The following is a 19,091-nucleotide window of genomic DNA, read 5'->3' on the forward strand; positions in this document are numbered from 1 at the left end:
TTTTTTTCTCAAGTGAAGCAGTACCGGGACATGTGGGTGGGAGCCCCAACCCATCTGCAGCACAATGGAAAAAAGAATATTTCAAAAGCATTTCATCATCCATTTGCACAAATTCAATCTACTTGTCAATTTAGGCTGTAGTTCACAAAAGCTCCAGCCTTTCCCAATGGCAATAAAAATCCAGACATATTAAAAACCCACACTCAGGGCCACACCAAGAAATTTAAACAAACACACACTACCAACAAACAACTCTGAGCGTCTTCCTCAGGCTCCTTAAAGGGATGGTTCATCAAAAGTGAACCTTATGTCATCATTTACTCAACTTCATGTCATTCAAAACTTGTACGACTTCCTTTTTATACAAAAGGATTGGCCACACTTTTCAAGGTAATGGGACTGACAAGCACTTCTTAAGACTTAAGATCCAGCCGCATAGGTTAACACTTCACTGGAGGGGACGACTCTAAGTCAATGAGTCAGCCCGTTTCTCACACGAAGCTGTCTTGGAATATAGAGCATGAGATGTGCTACAACATTTTTGGTCATTTTGGAGATTGACAGTCCTGATTCATTTTAGTTACACAAAAGAGAGCCCAAAATATTCCTCAGAATAATCTTTTATGTTCTACAGAGGAAAGTCAGTCATGCAGCTTTGACATGACATGAGGGCGAGTGCCTAATGAAAGATTTGTATTTCTTGGTCCCAATCCCTTTAACATCGGCATCCTAAGGTAAAACTCACTCATAATCTCCTCTATAGTTATTTGGAGAACAGATTATAAAGCGAAAACTGAATCCTTTAGCTGCTATGGAGACCAGTGGCCCTGTGCTATGTTTAGTTGCATAAAAAAACTTTGTTGCCTAATTGAAATGGCTGAATAATGCAAAACAGCAGAAGATTAAGTAGTAGTAGTCCATCATGCCTCGGGTATGATGTACAGTGTGCAGTCCTCGTGTAATTTACTGGCCTTTCAGATGTTTCTTTTTTATTTATGTTTGTGACACTAGAAGCAAAACTACATAGAATGACTTGATACATTTTTCAATCCCTGTCACGGGATATATGGATATATATATATATATATATATATATATATAGCATATAGAATATAATAGCATATACAATTTCCTGTTGACGTTTCTACCATTGACAGACAGAGAGATAGATAGATAGATAGATAGATAGATAGATAGATAGATAGATAGATAGATAGATAGATAGATAGATAGATAGATAGATAGATAGATAGATAGATAGATAGATAGATAGATAGATAGATAGATAGATAGATAGATAGATAGATAGATAGATATACACTCACCGGCCACTTTATTAGGTACACCTGTCCAACTGCTCGTTAACACTTAATTTCTAAGCAGCCAATCACATGGCGGCAACTCAGTGCATTTAGGCATGTAGACATGGTCAAGACAATCTCCTGCAGTTCAAACCGAGCATCAGTATGGGGAAGAAAGGTGATTTGAGTGACTTTGAACGTGGCATGATTGTTGGTGCCAGAAGGGCTGGTCTGAGTATTTCAGAAACTGCTAATCTACTGGGATTTTCACGCACAACCATCTCTAGGGTTTACAGAGAATGGTCCGAAAAAGAAAAAAACATCCAGTGAGCGGCAGTTCTGTGGGCGGAAATGCCTTGTTGATGCCAGAGGTCAGAGGAGAATGGCCAGACTGGTTCGAGCTGATAGAAGGGCAACAGTGACTCAAATAACCACCCGTTACAACCAAGGTGGGCAGAAGAGCATCTCTGAACGCACAGTACGTCGAACTTTGAGGCAGATGGGCTACAGCAGCAGAAGACCACACCGGGTGCCACTCCTTTCAGCTAAGAACAGGAAACTGAGGCTACAATTTGCACAATCTCATCGAAATTGGACAATAGAAGATTGGAAAAACGTTGCCTGGTCTGATGAGTCTCGATTTCTGCTGCGACATTCGGATGGTAGGGTCAGAATTTGGCTTCTACAAATTGAAAGCATGGATCCATCCTGCCTTGTATCAACGGTTCAGGCTGGTGGTGGTGGTGTCATGGTGTGGGGAATATTTTCTTGGCACTCTTTGGGCCCCTTGGTACCAATTGAGCATCGTTGCAACGCCACAGCCTACCTGAGTATTGTTGCTGACCATGTCCATCCCTTTATGACCACAATGTACCCAACTTCTGATGGCTACTTTCAGCAGGATAATGCGCCATGTCATAAAGCTGGAATCATCTCAGACTGGTTTCTTGAACATGACAATGAGTTCGCTGTACTCAAATGGCCTCCACAGTCACCAGATCTCAACCCAATAGAGTATCTTTGGGATGTGGTGGAACGGGAGATTCGCATCATGGATGTGCAGCCGACAAATCTGCGGCAACTGTGTGATGCCATCATGTCAATATGGACCAAACTCCCTGAGGAATGCTTCCAGCACCTTGTTGAATCTATGCCACGAAGAATTGAGGCAGTTCTGAAGGCAAAAGGGGGTCCAACCCGTTACTAGCATGGGGTACCTAATAAAGTGGCCGGTGAGTGTAGATGGTCTTGCAACCAATCCCTTTTTGTGATTTTGAAGGGAGGCAACAGACCATTAATCTTTTACCACAATTACTCTTCAGACAGTTTTGGAGGTCACTGTAAATCTTTTCATCAATGTGGTTAGAAGTAGGGCTGAACGATTAATTGCATTTGCGATAAAATCGCGATATGATGAAACGCGATTTTGTAATCGCAAGAGCTGCGATTATACTGGTCACGTGACACGCGAGAGAAAAGCAGTCTGCAAGATAAAGCATCAACTTGCCACGCTACGCGGTCTGGCGTTCAGAAAAGAACAGTTTATTGTGTTATTTATTCTCTCCTCTCCTCAACAATCCTGGATCGATTCAGAGAATTTCAGAATCGAGTATGAGCTTATAGTTTTTAAACACAGATGCGTGATGACGCTGCGCGTGCTTTAGAAACGAACCGCGTTCTGAATCTGCTTGCTTCTATTTTCTCGCTCTCTCTCTTCCTCACTCACACACACACACACACACACGACACCGCTCGAACCTTCCAAAACATAGTAACGTTATTTCATAAAGTTCGGGACTGAACCGAATTACAAGGACATTCGCGGGCTTCATTGAACAGGTTTTGCCGCTTTGCTTGATGTTATAACGTATTACACTTGCAGTGCGCGTTCTCTCCCGCGGGAATTTTCTTTACAAATGCTTCACAGAGGCATTATTTATGTCTTTTGGAATGCAGTTGGCTTATATATTAAAACTATGAAAATCACTGAGAAGGCTGCTTTCATTTTAAAATACTAACGCATGCTTTGTGAAGAGCGCTCGTGCATGCGGCCGTGAGCGACTCATTGGTAAATGTACTTGCATGTCAAAATGCTTTTATGACGCGAAATTAATGTAAACACGGTCAGTTATATCTTAAACCAACAGGACAAACCACATTTACAATTTGAAAAGAGATATATGCATTAGTGTGAATGCAGCTTATCGTATTTAAACTGAGGGGAAATCACTCCAGCTCTTGAATGAAAAACATTCAGACAGCCTACTTATAAATACTGAGACCACTCTTTCTTTATTGCTTGTAATGTTTTTTTTGTTTGTTTCTCTTTATTTACTAGCTTTTATATTTTGAAGCTATATTATTTTATATAGCCTATTTAAAATTCTTAACATGTAATTGCTTTAATTAAATGTTTTTTTATATATTTATTTTTTAAAGTATGTGTTTTTACACATGTAATTAAATTCATATTTTAAGAGTTATTAAGATTAATTAATAAGAAAAAAAGTAGATCGAATCATGAGCTATCTAAAGATTCCCATCCATACTATACAATTATTTATTGCTTGTCTTTGTCGACTAATACAGAAGGTAAATAACTTTTTTTTTTAAATCGCATATTAAATCGCAATCGCAATATTGGCTAAAAAAACCGCAATTAGATTATTTTCCAAAATCGTTCAGCCCTAGTTAGAAGTATCTATTTATCACTCATCTCTCTCTTTTTCTCCTTCAATTTCAACACCAACACCAACCCATGGGCATGCTCTCACAGCTCAAACCACTGAAAGCCTGTACGGCTTGTTGCCTTGCTGATCCATGTCCAGGTAAGAGCATAAACCAAAACCCACCCACATCCCTCAACTCGCTGCAGGCGAGCCGGTGCACTCGCCGCCTCCAACACCATGCTGGATATGTGCAGAAAAGCGCTGGTTACTGACCTCCATCATAGTATTAATAAATAAAACATGTTCAGGAGAATGTAAACCAGCCTCCAGCAATCTCAACATATATGACCTCACTTCCCCTCAGTGCTCAGCATGGCCCAGTGGAGGTATAAATAGTACCATAAATGGGTAATAATATCTCCAGTGATGTGTGCATTGGTTTTCCCTCCCTCCCAATCCCACTAGGTTTATGTTTCAAATCAGGGAGGTGGAAAGCCTTAAAATTCAAGTTGAAGCTTTTGTTTTCCCAGCATATGCTCCATCTCCATCAATCTCTCAGATGTTCCTTCAAGCGTTTAGATGTTTCTGCTGTTTCAACTATGGGCGCAAGAGGCTAAAAATTGAAAAATTTGCTGGTTTTAAGCCCTCAACTGCTGCACAGCCAAATATCAGACAACAGCATCCAGATGTCTAATAACACAATGCCAGCCCAGATTTTACAGAATCCAATTCTCACTGGCTGAAGACATCTGCTCAGCAACAACAAGGGAAAAACAAACCCTTCAGATTCAAGGCAAATTATCGTTTTCCACACGCTCAGCCTTTCCTTTTCTTTACTTAACATCTTCTGGGATAACAGATGCGGTTTGTGCTGAGACTCGGCTGTGTCACAGGTTGGTTCGGATGCCCCGCTGTTGGGGTAATGAAGAGGCATCTCTCCCAGTTCAGTTCTCAGGGCATTAGAAGGGGTGTGGGAAGATTTACAGCATGCAAAAGGAATCAATCTGGTGCAGTGTTGCAGGATCTGTGTTCAGGATTTACTGTAAAGCCAGAAAGCAGCCAGAGGGAGCCTGGAATTTCTATATGTGTGTTGACGGGCTGAGCATATTAAGTGGCAGTGGGAGGTGAACGTCTGCAAAAGAGTGAATCCAATGAATTAGAACCAACCGTGCTTTATAACAACTACACGGGAACTTTGCGACAACTTTGTTCTTCTCCACTATAGCATGTTACCCAGGCTGTCCCTCACTGCAGAGCCCATACTCAATGGTAAGTAGGGTTGGGTATCGTTTGAATTTGAACGATTCTGATTCCGATTCCTTGTTTCGATTCTGGTTCCTAAAGATTCTTGATTCCGATTCTTTTAAGAGGCAGGGTCAAAAAAAGTTTAGCTAACCTTGCTAACCAACGGCCTTTCTGAAGGAAATACTCCTTCTGTCACAAATACTCCTTTTGTCACAAATTTTGATTTCGTTATTTTTAGAAAAGTGAAGCCACACTTTAGACCACCGACATAAGCTACTCATGTTCGACTCGCGTGGTTATTCCAACACTTCTGGTAGACGCTTCTTCCTTGGTGTAGTTCAGCGGTTTCTTCTTCCGGTCAGCGGACTGTGAATATCGAAACTAGGAATCGAAATTTTAACTTTTGAGCAATTCCGGGAAAAACGAAAAGTTAGTCCCGGTTCCAATCGATACTCAATTCTCGATACCCAACCCTAATGGTAAGGCTGTACGATATTGGGAAAAACAGACATAGTGATACTTAGTTTTTCTGTGATATATATTGGGATATAAAAACAATTAATAAAATCAAACACGACTACCTCTATTAGTAAAGAATTAATCATTTTAGAATGGTTGCTGTGGTTTTGTAAACATAACAGCATTCAGGTACAGAAATTGAATAATCAAATGTAAAATAACACTGCATAGTACTCACTGTATAAATTAAATGTAATTAACCTTTGTTAAAGCTGCAAATCTTTGTATTTTATTGTTTGATTAACATTAATGACAAAGTGACAGCAGCCTAATAAACCTGCTGCTGTTTAAGACTGAATCGCGGATGTGCACATTGCAAAAATCGATGCAAAATTCTCACTAAAGAAGCAAAAGAGCAAAACAGACATAATTGAACTAAATGCACCTGATTTTTCTCCACAATCAGTGAGGAAAATGCTGGGAAAAAGTGTGCAGATTCTGTGCAGGCACAATTATGTGTAACAGCTTGTGTTGCCAAATGTCACCAATGACGTCCTAATGTAGGCAAAAAAAGCAAAAGCAAAAAACAACTCCTCCTACATGAACCACTAAGTGTGCATGTGCAAATATGTTGACATGTGCTTGACAATTCGATAATGAAATCCCACTGGGAACTACCATTTGGTCACAGCTTTGATTCGGTCATCGTTCCCGCACAAACTGCTCTCCTTCATCACCTATTTCCACATGTTTTATTAAGACCACTTTTAATGAGGGTATCTCAGCTAGCAGGAGCTGCATCTCTGCAGTCGGCTTGCGTCCTTCCGTCCATTCGGTGGAAAGAGACAGATTGCACGTCATTGTCATAATAGGCCCCAGGGCTATTATTTGTCCGCCTTGAAATGGGCCTCCAGATTTGGAATCGACTAAAAATACAGGGGAAAGTGTGAAACGGTGACCAGTAGCTACTTGAAAAATCCAGACACAGAAACAGGCACGCAATAATCCATAGTTGTCCTTCAGACTCACTCGAGACCATCAGGCCATAATTAAAGAGTGTCTCCTGCTAACCACTCATTACCTTGTAATTTGCCCTTGTAGAGCATCAATCAAGTGCAAGATGGCAGGACGGCCCATTTCCTGAGCGCACCGGTATAGATCTGAACACGTGCTAAGTGAGATGTCATTCAACCGCAGACATCTCACACATCGAGACAAAGGAGGCCAAGGGAATTAAAAAATGGAAGAGCATGACTGTCATTATTGCCAACATACATTCCTCATCCCCCTAATGTCCTTGATGAGAACGACAGGAACACAGATCATGAGAAAGTCTTTTGTTTGGCAGATCGATCAGTTTTCGTGTACTTCCTGAGTGGTGAAGTCCGTATATGTTTGCCTCAGATTAAGCCTGCTTTTCCCGAAGGAAGTAACTGATAACATTTCTCTCCCTAGTAGAATACAATGATCAGCTACTAAATCCCCATCTTGCGGTCTTCGCTTTCCCTGAATTCAATTTCATACAGCACTGAGTCCCGGCAGATGATGTGAACATCAGTCATCTAGTCACTGAGGCAACGCAGGGCGTATTCGAGCAGGACTTTTTGCCATTAAAAGTGTGACGCATTTGTAAGCATCAATTTCAACTTTCATGCTGAATAAGATATTAAAGTGATTCTCATTTTGGTACAGACAAGAGTTTCATATTTGAGCAAAAAAAAAACGTTAAAACCGAGCCGATTAAGCCTTTTACGCAACAGAGTTGGGATCAAAATAGTAAAGAATTTAATGGGCTATATGCACGCATAAGCTCCGCATTTGACGTAAGGATGCTCGTCCATTTCCGGTTGTGTAGATTAAAGCGGAGGAAAACCGAAGAAAACGGGATTATGGCAGAGTCTTCAATATTTACTGTCCTCCCGTCTTTGAAACGAAACGTATATACGTTTAGATGTAATTTTATATATAGTTATGTTTATTTAATATAATTTTAAAAAGAAGCATAAACACAACGAGGGGTGTCTGTTTTATCTGTTTTTGTGACTAACGTTTCATTAGTATAACCATGGAGTATAAAATTCAATATAAATTCTCGGTATTGCATTGGACTCTATGATCGGCGGAAGTTATCGAGCATCCTTAATCCTTCACCGGAAATAACGCCGTGCATAGAGCCCATTGCTCTGAACCCGATAACACTTCCAGTAACGATTATTGAAATTATTGGTTACTTAGTGATTGTCGGAAATAAACATTAGTGAAAAATACAATTGCATTCCCAAATAATACAATAATTTGGTCACACTTTAATTTAGGGTCAAATTATCATCAACTATTAACCACAACTTTTGCCTCAAATTAATTGTTAGTAAGGTAGTTGTTAAATTTAGGTATTGTGTAGGATTAAAGGTGCTTTATGTGGGCAAAATGTGCTTTATAAGTACTAATAAACAAGTAATAGGTATGCTAATAAGCAACTAGTTAATAGTGAGAATTGGACCCTAAACTAAAGTGGTACCGATAACGATTTTCTACGTTTTTGATTCACTAAAATGAGCCAACTCTTAAGATTCATGCATTCAGGAAACCGATTGCACAGTAGGTTTCTGGTTCACTAAAAAGAACCGACTCATCATATTAATTAATTTAGGAATCAAACTATACTGGGCGGTGTTTCCCAAAAGCATCGTAAGCCTAAGTTGATCGTAGAACAATTGCCACCATTGGTCTCTACGATAAACTTAGACTTACGATGCTTTTGGGAAATGCAGCCATGGTTGTGGCATATGTATAAAAAAAAAAATCCACGACCCTAAAAAACAGATTCAACATGTTCAATTGGTGAACACAAGCTCTGACCAACGACAACAGACAGGGTTAACGCACTGATCTGACAAAACCGGACAAAGTGTTTGTAGCTGTTGGTCGGCGTCTGTCAGTTCAGTGTGAATTGGCATTAAGATGTTTTCAAAAAAAATGCTACATCATGGTGGATGTTCTTTTTTGTATGAAATTACCCCATGTAAACACAGGAACCAACTGTCTGTCTCCATCTCATGAGAGAGAGAGATGCAATGGCCCAGCACACATCGCTAAAGAGATTAGCATAACTCCATGGTTTTCTTCGGAGACAACGGCCTCTAATCCCTCGCTGATCTGATTGGATTAACACACTAAGGCTGTCCCAGCTCATATGGACGTGGCTGTGCGCTATCATGCAATGTACGGTCACTGACACAGCTAACGTTCCAAAGTTCAGGTGTATCCTCTGACCAACTAACCTTAATACTGGGTTTTACCACAATCAAAGGTTTTGAACTTTGCAAACACCACATCCAATTCAATGCGGAATGGCCAAGAAATGTGCAATTGATGAACTGCCTTTGATTATGTTTTTCATGAGGCCAGTTAACCAAATCCAGATTCATCGTAAAAAGGACAAAAGTTGTTCAGACTGAGATGCACTAACAAACTCTGTTTTTGAATCTAATTTCATTATCTGTTCAGTGTTCAGACTACAAAAAACTAAACGGATTTGAGTTTGAGAGAAGAAAAACCTATTAAATTCCACATTACTCGAAGAATTATGTACAAATTACATCAAATGTCACGTAAAAATCAAACTAGTGATGCACCGATGTGAAAATTGTGGCCGATACTGATAACCGATATTAATATTGCTGTTATGGCCGATACCAATAATTACCGGTGTTGATATCGATATATATATATTGCGATAGAAAATCAATTTCACCGGATGACTTGAATTGTACTTTTTGGAAAGAATGAATCATTCTGGATTCTGGAATGACTGGGGTGTTTTTTTCATGGAATAAATCTGCATAGAAACTAATATTAATAGAATGCTAACTAATGTAGTTAACTAGACTTTAATAAATGGAACCTTAATGTAAAGTGTTTCCGATTTAAGTCTCTTGAGTTCAGTGTTGGACAGATCAGTTTTAAAAATTCATTATAGTGAATCGGTTCAAAGGAGTCATAAGTTTGTGAATCAGACGTGTCATTATCGGATCACGGCACACGTTTTGTGATTATCCAGGCAGTTTATGACATCGCACTTGTCTCAACACAGAAACGTGTCTCAACACGTTCTCTCAGTTAAACAAGCGCAGTAGTCAGTCATCTACATCCCTCACCGGTCAAATTTTCGGTCAGTTTTAGGCAAAAAATATGCCTAAAACTGACAGAAAACAGCACGCAAGTTCCAGTCTTCTTGAGCTTGATGTTTTAAACTGACAGGACTTGTGCCCGTAATGTATGTAATGTCAAATACACAGGAATGATTATAGGCCTGTTCACATCGGCCCTATTTTGACATCGGCCGATATTATATTGACCTGTAATATATATCGTGCACCAATAAATCAAACATTTTGGTTGTTGGAATGACCACGAGGCCCAGTAAAGGGTCTGAATGAGTGATATCAGTGAAAAATCTGGATAACATCAGCTCAACACAGGTACAGTATCTCTTAAGATAAATCAATGCAAGAATGAGTGAGGTTGAACAGAAAAGTCCTCCAATACCTCCAAATTGTGTCTGAGTGGCTCTCACTGAACCATGAGCCATCACAGCCTGTCAGCATCTGATTCAATTTAGCGACGACCGCTACAGACCACTGCTCATCCAGAGCTCATCCAGTTTCTTGCCTGCCACAGGAAATCCATGCCAAGACTTCTGCATTAAACTCACATGCCAGGTAACCATAATTTATAGACTTTTCCTTATAGTGCCAGAATCATTTTACTACGCAAGCAACATAAAAGATGGTCATAATTGTGGAGTTTTACATTAAAGGAGACATTTCAGTCATGCTCGCAGAGAAGAACAGGAAGAGAATAGCTATGAAGTGGAAAGAAAGAGCCGGAGTAGATACAGCGAGGGAGGTAATGAGCACAACAACAAAAATAAGAGCAGGGGAAAGTCTGTGAGAATTTGGCCCTCATTTGTCTCAGCGGACAGGTAGTTAGTGGCTTACCGCTGGCCTGTTCCCTCACAGGCTGCTGTCCTGTCTCTCTGGCTCACAGTAAATCACATCCTGCAGCCAGCACCACTATTACCAAACCATGCACCTTCTTCAAGATTACACCAGTGCGGCAAAGAGGATTCACCCAGTCAGAGTCTATTTAACCTTTGTGACCCCCTCTGTGTCATTGATCATTGTATTAATTTTTCAACTGGTTCTGTTCAGTCGTTAGGCCCTACTGGTAAACGCCACAACTACATCATTATAACATTTTTTTGCAAGCAACATATAAACTGCAATTTTTTTGTATTATATTATATTTTACCAGTTCCCAAAAGGCTAAAATCTTTATGAATCCTTTAAATTATATATGTTTGTATAGGACCATGTGACACTGAAGACTGGAGTAAAGACTGTTGAAAATTCAGCTTACAGGAATAAATTACATTTTAAAATCCGCTAACATAGAAAGAGTCATTTTTCATACGTACTCCAATAAATAAATAAATAAAGCAAATGGATCAATCACACCTCAATCCTATAAACTGAAAAACACTTCTCAAAAAAAGAAAAGAAAAATGTATTAACCATTACAAAAATGTTATGATTACGTAAGATTAAATTACAGAACTCATTATTTTCCCATTTTGAAGTTTATTATTTTTAGGCTGATTAGTCAAAAATGTCATCACAGATCAGAATAAAACCATTAATAATGTGACATGAGGTATATAAACAAATTTAATGGAATTAAATACAGTAAAATAAACTCAATTAATTCAATATCCTATGAAACTAAAACTATTAATTAACATTTTTACCTCTCTAAAGTTGTTCATATGAAATATTACATTTCAGATGGTATCTATTTGTTGATAATGATGCAGATATCGTTCCAAACACACACGTTATAACTACATAAAAGGACAAATAGGAAAGCCGACAGACATTTCTGTTGTATTACAGTATTACGTTAACAGTCTCCTTTAGTTTAAATAAATACACAAATTGCTTTATTCATACAGAAGGCTACATCTTCGACTAAAACCTATTAGTCAGTGAAAGTCTTCCAGAAATAGCCATTTGACTCTAGTGGGCTAAGTATTCATCACAAAACGTCACAAGCACCATAAATACTGCAAAGAAATTCATAATAGACCTGTGCTTCACATTAGTTCCATAATAGCGGCGGTGGAAAAATCAGGCTGAAGATGTGCTGTACTGATTATTATCAGCATTTATGTCCAGAACAAATCCTCTTATAATCATTCAAGCTACAAAGAGACCTTACCTAGACATAATATCCCTGAACAGTTCCCAGTGGAGCCCGAGACCCAAATTTAGCACAAAAGCAGCTCTGTCTAAATCTATGTCACCATCCCGCCTGATCCAGATCTATGACAACCAGCGTTTCATCACATCTCCACTTTGAACTGCACATCAGCAGCCCAGGGAGAAGAGAGGTGTGGTGCTACTTAAGTTAGATACATATAGATTCATAAATAACATTGCAACATACATAATCTAATTATCTGATAACGGTAAGGTTTATGGATGCCATGCCTCCATTTTAACTGCAGTTTCCTATATAATCGTTGAGATAAGCAACTCTCATGACATGCAGACGATGTAAACAGTCTGTTGCCAAGGGGTACAGACAGATTGGACTTAAAGCTGTCAATAGCTGCTTGCTTATAGGTGAAAACTAGCATGGTGTGTGTGGGTGATGGATTAAGCACAGGCAGAATGCAGAGTGGTCTACAAAACGCTAAGCATCAAGCATGCAATGTCCACAGTTTGCGTTATTGACACGATTAATACCCCGATAATTCGACTTGTTGATTACTATTTATCTTTTATCAGACTTCCAAATCCCCTCAGACCAATATTAAAAATGAGTGAGGAGAAAAAACCAACAACCTATAGACTTAAAACGAAGCACACACCAGCAGATGGACTGTTTTGACCTGGACTATAAGAACCCACCTAGCAATAGGTCTGCAAATAACGACTATTTTAATAGTCGACTAGTCACCGACTATTGGTACGATTAGCGACTAATTGAATAATTATTCAATTTTTCAAAAATTTAGCATGAGATTGCTTTAATTCTGTGAAAAATTATAGTAAACACAAGAAAGAAGGGGGTACTTCAATGAAAAATGCATATTTCATTGAACTTTGCTGCTGATAGGCCGATTCATACTAAAAGTAAATTAAAATGCCCTATCTAAAACCAATTAGGCACAGTGTTCGGTCAGTGTAGACAAAAATAAATAAATAGAGAAACTCTATCATTTTTATAAAGGACAGCCACATTTATTTTATAAGAAAAAAAATCAATTAAAATCAAGTAAACGTTTTCTTCCTGTAAACCAGGGGCAGGCGCATTAGCAGCAACAGTTAACAAAAATATTAAGTGCTTTTTGTGAGATACATACAGTTGTCAATCCGTTGCCAAAGAACTTTACAACTCGTCTCAACATATGAAATCTAACGCTTTTAAAATAAGTTTTCAGAGTCGTCTGAATACCGAAAATACGCTTATAAAAGTACAATGTACATCCAAAACAAAACGTACTGGCTTTCATGTTATTTAAATCTTACCGAGGCGAGTCAACTATCTGACGTAATTTCTCTTTAAATTTTCGTGCATCACCGAGGTGCTGCCGTGATACGCAAGGACTGCTTTGCAAACCATGCTGGTAATCTTTTTATTCGCTATATCAAGGCTAAAATGCTCCCAAACTTTAGATGCTTTGGTACTCGCAGCTGCTGTGTTGGACACCGCCATTTCTGTATGTTATCGCTCAGCAGAGAGAAGCTAATGCACATGTGCGACTCTCGGCAGAGGTTGTAATGAAGAGAGACGCCTCGATCGGGAAAAAAACATGTCTGCCGACAACTTCGACAATTAAATTCATTGTCGACTATTTCTATTATCATTTTTTGTCGACGAATCGTTGCAGCCCTACCTACCATCCAAAACACCTTAACAGGCACCCTGTCATCAACCTTACATTGTGGCACAAGTTTTGGACACTAATACTACTTATATTTTCCATTTTCCTCCCCTTCTCACAAAATCCATGTTGTTATCATTATAGTTACTTAGGTTAAGCACTTATAGTAAATCACAAAATATGTGTCGGAATATTACAACACCTTTTTTTTCTTGTTCCACAACACTCAATTAATGATTGTAAATGAGATTGGTGTCTTTAGAAGAATCTGTGCTGAATTTGAAACAATCCCATGCTATAGGGACAGCCACAGATACAGGCTACAACAGAAGTTTTTTACAATACTATTTAAAACTTGGAGCTTGAACCTGAACAGTAGGGTTGGGTATCGTTTGAATTTGAACGATTCTGATTCCGATTCCGATTCCTAAATATTCTCGATTCCGATTCTTTAAGAGGCAGGGTCAAAAAAGTTTAGCTAACCTTGCTAACCAACGGCCTTTCTGAAGGAAATAATCCTTTCTGAAGGAAATACTCCTTCTGTAAAAATACTCCTTTTGTCACAAATTTTGCATTTTGCCAAGATTTCGTTATTTTTAGAAAAGTGAAGCCACACTTTGGATCGCCGACGTAAGGTACTCATGTTCGACTCGCGTGGTTATGCCAACACTTCCGGTAGACGCTTCTTCGTTGGTGTTGTTCAGCGGTTTCTTCTTCCGCTCGGCGGACTGTGAATATCGAAACTAGGAATCGAAATTTTAACTTTTGAACGATTCCGGGAAAAACTAAAAGTTAGTCTCGGTTCCAATCGATACTCGATTCTCGATACTCAACCCTACTGAACACAGTAGTGTGAAAAGGCCTATTATGAACACAAGACACACGAAGTATTCATAGACAGTCACAAATCACAAATGAGTCATTTACACAACACCTCTCCAAGTAACAGCATGCGATGTTCATTCAGTACTGCACAGACGGTAGACCCCATCCAAACTATCAGTTACAACATTTTCCTCAAGTGCAACTAACCTTATTCTATTTCTGGTTGAGAGTCAAATTGCTCTCCTTCTCTCATCGGCGCACACACACACACACAAACACAAGTTTGTGTGTGTCATTAAGACGTTACCCAGGGGAAGGACAGATAATGAGCCTTCACTCTGAATTTTATGATAATCTTAACAAGCAACTGCCCCCACCATAAAACACATTAGAGAAGGAGGTTCAACTAGTTAGAATCAAGTCAGCCAGATAGAGAGCAGCGACTAGAGATTGATATACAATGTGAGATTTTCTAAAGATTACATTGTGTTTTTATAAAAAAAAAAAATAGTAGACTGATGATGGCAAAAATAAATGTAATAGTCTGATGATAACGGATACAGTACTGATATATCGTGCATACAATCAATTTTATTAGCATGTGAACAAACATTTCTTAATATGCAATGTATTTACCTCTTTTAAAACTTTCCTAGAGATCTTAACTTAACCTTCCTGCAGGGTCACATTATCTCTCTATTAAAACCCAGTGAATTGTGTTCTATAAAGCACTTTGTAGTCACTGAACACATGGCGATTCCGTCTTGAAAACATGTCAACAGCAGGGGAGTGTGAATGGCGCTCTACTTGTTTAAGTGTAACTGTGGCTGATGGTGTGGAGCCTTTGAGATCAGCCAGTAACAACTGATGGCTCTCTTGGTAGTGCAAGTCTTAGGCTTGTGCATCAAGGCATGTGTGATATGCACTCAGCCAGCGGGATACCCATTAGGCTAGTTGGGCCAGCTTTTAAACCCTCTCTTTCAGTTATTGGACATAACCATCCATGAAATTTCCAATTTTCATCAGCCTAGTAGCCTACAGCTGACAGAATGTGGCAATTCAATGGTTGGGAAACCTGTGGATCTACAGGGTCTTGACTGAAAAGTGCAGGTTTTTCCAAACATCATGTCAATTAGAGGTTTAAGAGGTTAACTGGCCATTTGCTAAAAAGTACACAGCATGCTCAGTCATTCCACAAAGTTCCCCGGCAGAGTAAAAAAAAAAAAATCCTTTAGAAAACCACCTGGGAAAGTGAAAGGATGACTTTTCCTTGCACTTAGTAACTCTGGAACATGAGTCACGGTATCCATTATCACATTTAGCGCCAGTGATTTTTAAACGCAAAGCGAAGTCATGAAAGACGTCTTTTTAAGCTGTCCAGAATGGCAAGATATCAGCATGTTATTTCAGCTCTCCCTGCAGGCCTGCTAAAACACACCCCATTGTGCGTCTGAGTTAACTGGTTACACAGCTGGAGAGCTTCCTTGTGTATAAACTGAAACTGCTTTGGTGTTTTCTAGTCATTGTGACAATAAACACTCATTTTGTAGTCAGCTTTAAAAAAAAATTACATGCAGGGCAGAAATAGGGGTGATATAGCCTATCTTACTGGTTAAAACTAGAAACTGAACCCCTGTGTAGGTTCAAGCCCTGCATGGGGTGTAATCAGTTTCCATAAAAATACCATAGTTTATACAGCCAATTGTGTTGACTTGTGATATCACTTTCATCAAAAATATAAACTAAATTCTTGCTTTAAAAAGATACAACAGTTTGGAAAGTTCTACATACAATTTTGCAGAAACTATGAGCCATTTTCAAAGAAATTAAGTACAAGTTTAAACACAAAGGGATGGAAGAATAAACTATTACTACTGTGCCACTTTAGGTCAAGTTCAAGGGACTAAATAAAAAAGTTTGAACTTAATCATGTAATATTCCATTAATAATATGTTGTTTTTTTTACTGTCATAATGACAATCTCTTCAGGATGTAAACGCTTTAAGGACAAGTGTCAAATGAGTTGTCAGGTCTTAAAAATTCAGTCATACAACCATGATACATTGAGAAAACAATTGACTATTACAAGGACATGTCAAAGCATATCTTTCTAACAAACGAGTTGTAGTGCCACTACCTTTGAACACATGACTAATGACTAAATTAACAAAGCTGTCAACTATTTCCCATCAGCCTTTTCAAAGACACAGCAATGCTAGGTTACATCTCAATCTGGATATATTTTAGGCTATATGGTATATGTCCCGGAGACTACTACAGATGAAATTGATCTATATACACAGTATATTTTACAAAATACATCCAAATCACTTTTCAAAATTGAAAAGCCCTTGGAATGTCCCTTTCAACTCCTGCAGCATAACTTCGGTAAAACAGGAAACACCATGCGGCACCGAAGCAGTAAATGAAACAAACAAAAAAAACGAAGTGAAATTGCCCAGATGAAACTCAAATTCGGTAACAAATGTTACGGGTTTCAGTATGTTTTTCCTTTGTGAAACTGATACTGTAGGCTTGACTGGGTAACTAAACGGGGACTTGAACGTTTTCTAAGCGATAACTCGGCAAATGTTAGAGAAATTCTGTTGTTTACGTAGCCTACGACTGGGGATTTACTGAGGCGATTTTACACTAATGTTATCTTTACAGGCAATGATAAACCCAAAATTTGACGCTCTCTTCGCGACAGTAAGCGTTTAAAAAAAAAAAAAACAACCTAGAGATGTTCAGCACTTGCAGGGTCAAACAAACAAACTCACCTCATTTTTTTCGACTTGCTCTCTTTTTTGTTGAGAACTCCCGGGACGCAGTTGGTGAGCTCGGTCCAGTCCGCGTGTAAACCGCAACTCCAGCCGGTGGAGAACCGAGAAAACAGCCAGGTCTCCTTTCGGTTCGGGCGGTAGCACGTACACTTCTTCTGCCCCGGTCTACAATCACACGGAAGCTCCAGTCGAACATTTTGGACCAGGTGTCTCCCGAAGGTGGTCCCGCCGGTCTTTTGGATGTGGAGAAACACAATCACGTCTTCTCCCTTGATTTCAAAATCGATATTGCGTTCTAGATCTTTAATAGGGAAGTAGTACTTTTTCACATAGTGCGGATCCGGAGTGGGGAAAATGGTCATGTCCTCTTCGCCGAGAAGGTACCCGTGCGGGGAGCCGAAGTTTATCACCCCGGGCGCCACGTACTGGTACAAAATCAGCATGAAGAAGACCGATCCGACGACGATCAACAGAAATTTACTGGTCCTTTCAACCATGTTCCTTTCCGTGTCGTTCATTTGTTATCATTTCTCAGACAACAACAGTTCGCGGGGTTTCTGTGGTGGCTTGCACCCTTCGCGTCTTTTCGTAGACAGATCATCATAGGTCCACTTAAGAGTTCGGGATCTCGAAACAATGTGTGCTTGGATACATTACATCCACATTTCGACCGGTCCTATATCTGTCAAAAATCCAGATCAAATCCGTTCACGGGACTCGTACTGCAGATGAAGGCACAGCAGTCCTCAGACCTCGAGTCCTGTTGAGTCCTCTGTGAAGCGACTAGTCAGAAAAGACCTCCCTTGTCTCGTATAATTATTCTACACAGCGACACCCACTTTCCCCCACACACACATCAAGCTCTCACTAAAAAAAGGGCTTTAATGCTTCGTTTGGAGTTCCCGTTTGCATCTTTTTTTTTATTTTTTAAAAAAAGAAAAAAAAAGTGGAATGTATATGCTCTGTTACAATTTATACCGAAGATCACGAAATATAATGATACATTTTAAAATCTTTTCTTTGGAAAATTCCACAGGCCCCCTAAGCAGCCTCTTCGTTAAAAAAAAAAAAAAAAAAAAAAAAAGATAGGTAAAAGATAAGCTTATTTTCCATTAACAAGTCGACTCGAATAATAAACAATTACATGTTTTATGGTGCACAAAAATTAACTCAAAATAAGCAATTCACTTCATGCCAGTGCATTGAAGCACGAATAAATTTCGCATGAGAACCAAAACATCAATCCTGTAGTAATTGAGGAGATTTAGTTAGCGCCGCTGATCCACACAGAACTGATAGGGGGCGACACAGAGCAGCACGACGGCTGACAATGGAGTATTGTGAAATTACTCCATCAAAAAAAAAATGTTCATGATTTGTAATCACAACATTTTTTTCTTTTGTTAAATCAACTTAAATAATTAATGTTGTTCAGATAACTTAATATTTTGAGTTACTGATGATTAAATCAATCTCCTTCATTGTACTAAATCAATTTTTCTTTTTCGCTGAACTTAAAAAAATTATAGTTTTTATTTTTAAGTAAAAAAGATAAAATTAGACCCTTGGTGTAAGAAGCCAGATTTGGCACATCGGCCCCACATTGCATGTTAGTGTTATTATTTTTAAATTGAATAATTATTGTAATTAACAGGGTGGTTATGCAGTATTTCCATGAATTTGATTTCATTTTCAAAGATACATTTCATTTATCTTTGCTCTTTGCTTGGATTTTTGAAAATTATGTTTCATGTAGTGTAACAGCTCTAAGTGAAGGAAAACATGCTGCAAATTTTTAAATCTGAAAGTGCCCTGTACATAAAGTTATATATTGTCTTTCAAAAGTATGAGTCGACTA

General features: G+C 38.9%; 1 protein-coding gene across 1 annotated transcript in view; it reads right to left on the minus strand.

The window, feature by feature from the left end:
* hs6st1b (heparan sulfate 6-O-sulfotransferase 1b) overlaps nucleotides 1-18,058 on the minus strand; it is a 66,544-nt gene extending 48,486 nt beyond the window's left edge. The window contains exon 1 of the mRNA XM_039684870.2: nucleotides 17,231-18,058. Within this exon, the coding sequence (XP_039540804.1) occupies nucleotides 17,231-17,751 (521 nt within the window). The 5' untranslated portion in view covers nucleotides 17,752-18,058. The remainder of the gene's footprint in view (nucleotides 1-17,230) is intronic.
* Nucleotides 18,059-19,091: the final 1,033 nt, after the last annotated feature.

This window comes from Pimephales promelas, chromosome 22, assembly GCF_988280905.1.
Source record: "Pimephales promelas chromosome 22, fPimPro1.hap1.1, whole genome shotgun sequence".
NCBI lineage: Eukaryota > Metazoa > Chordata > Actinopteri > Cypriniformes > Leuciscidae > Pimephales > Pimephales promelas.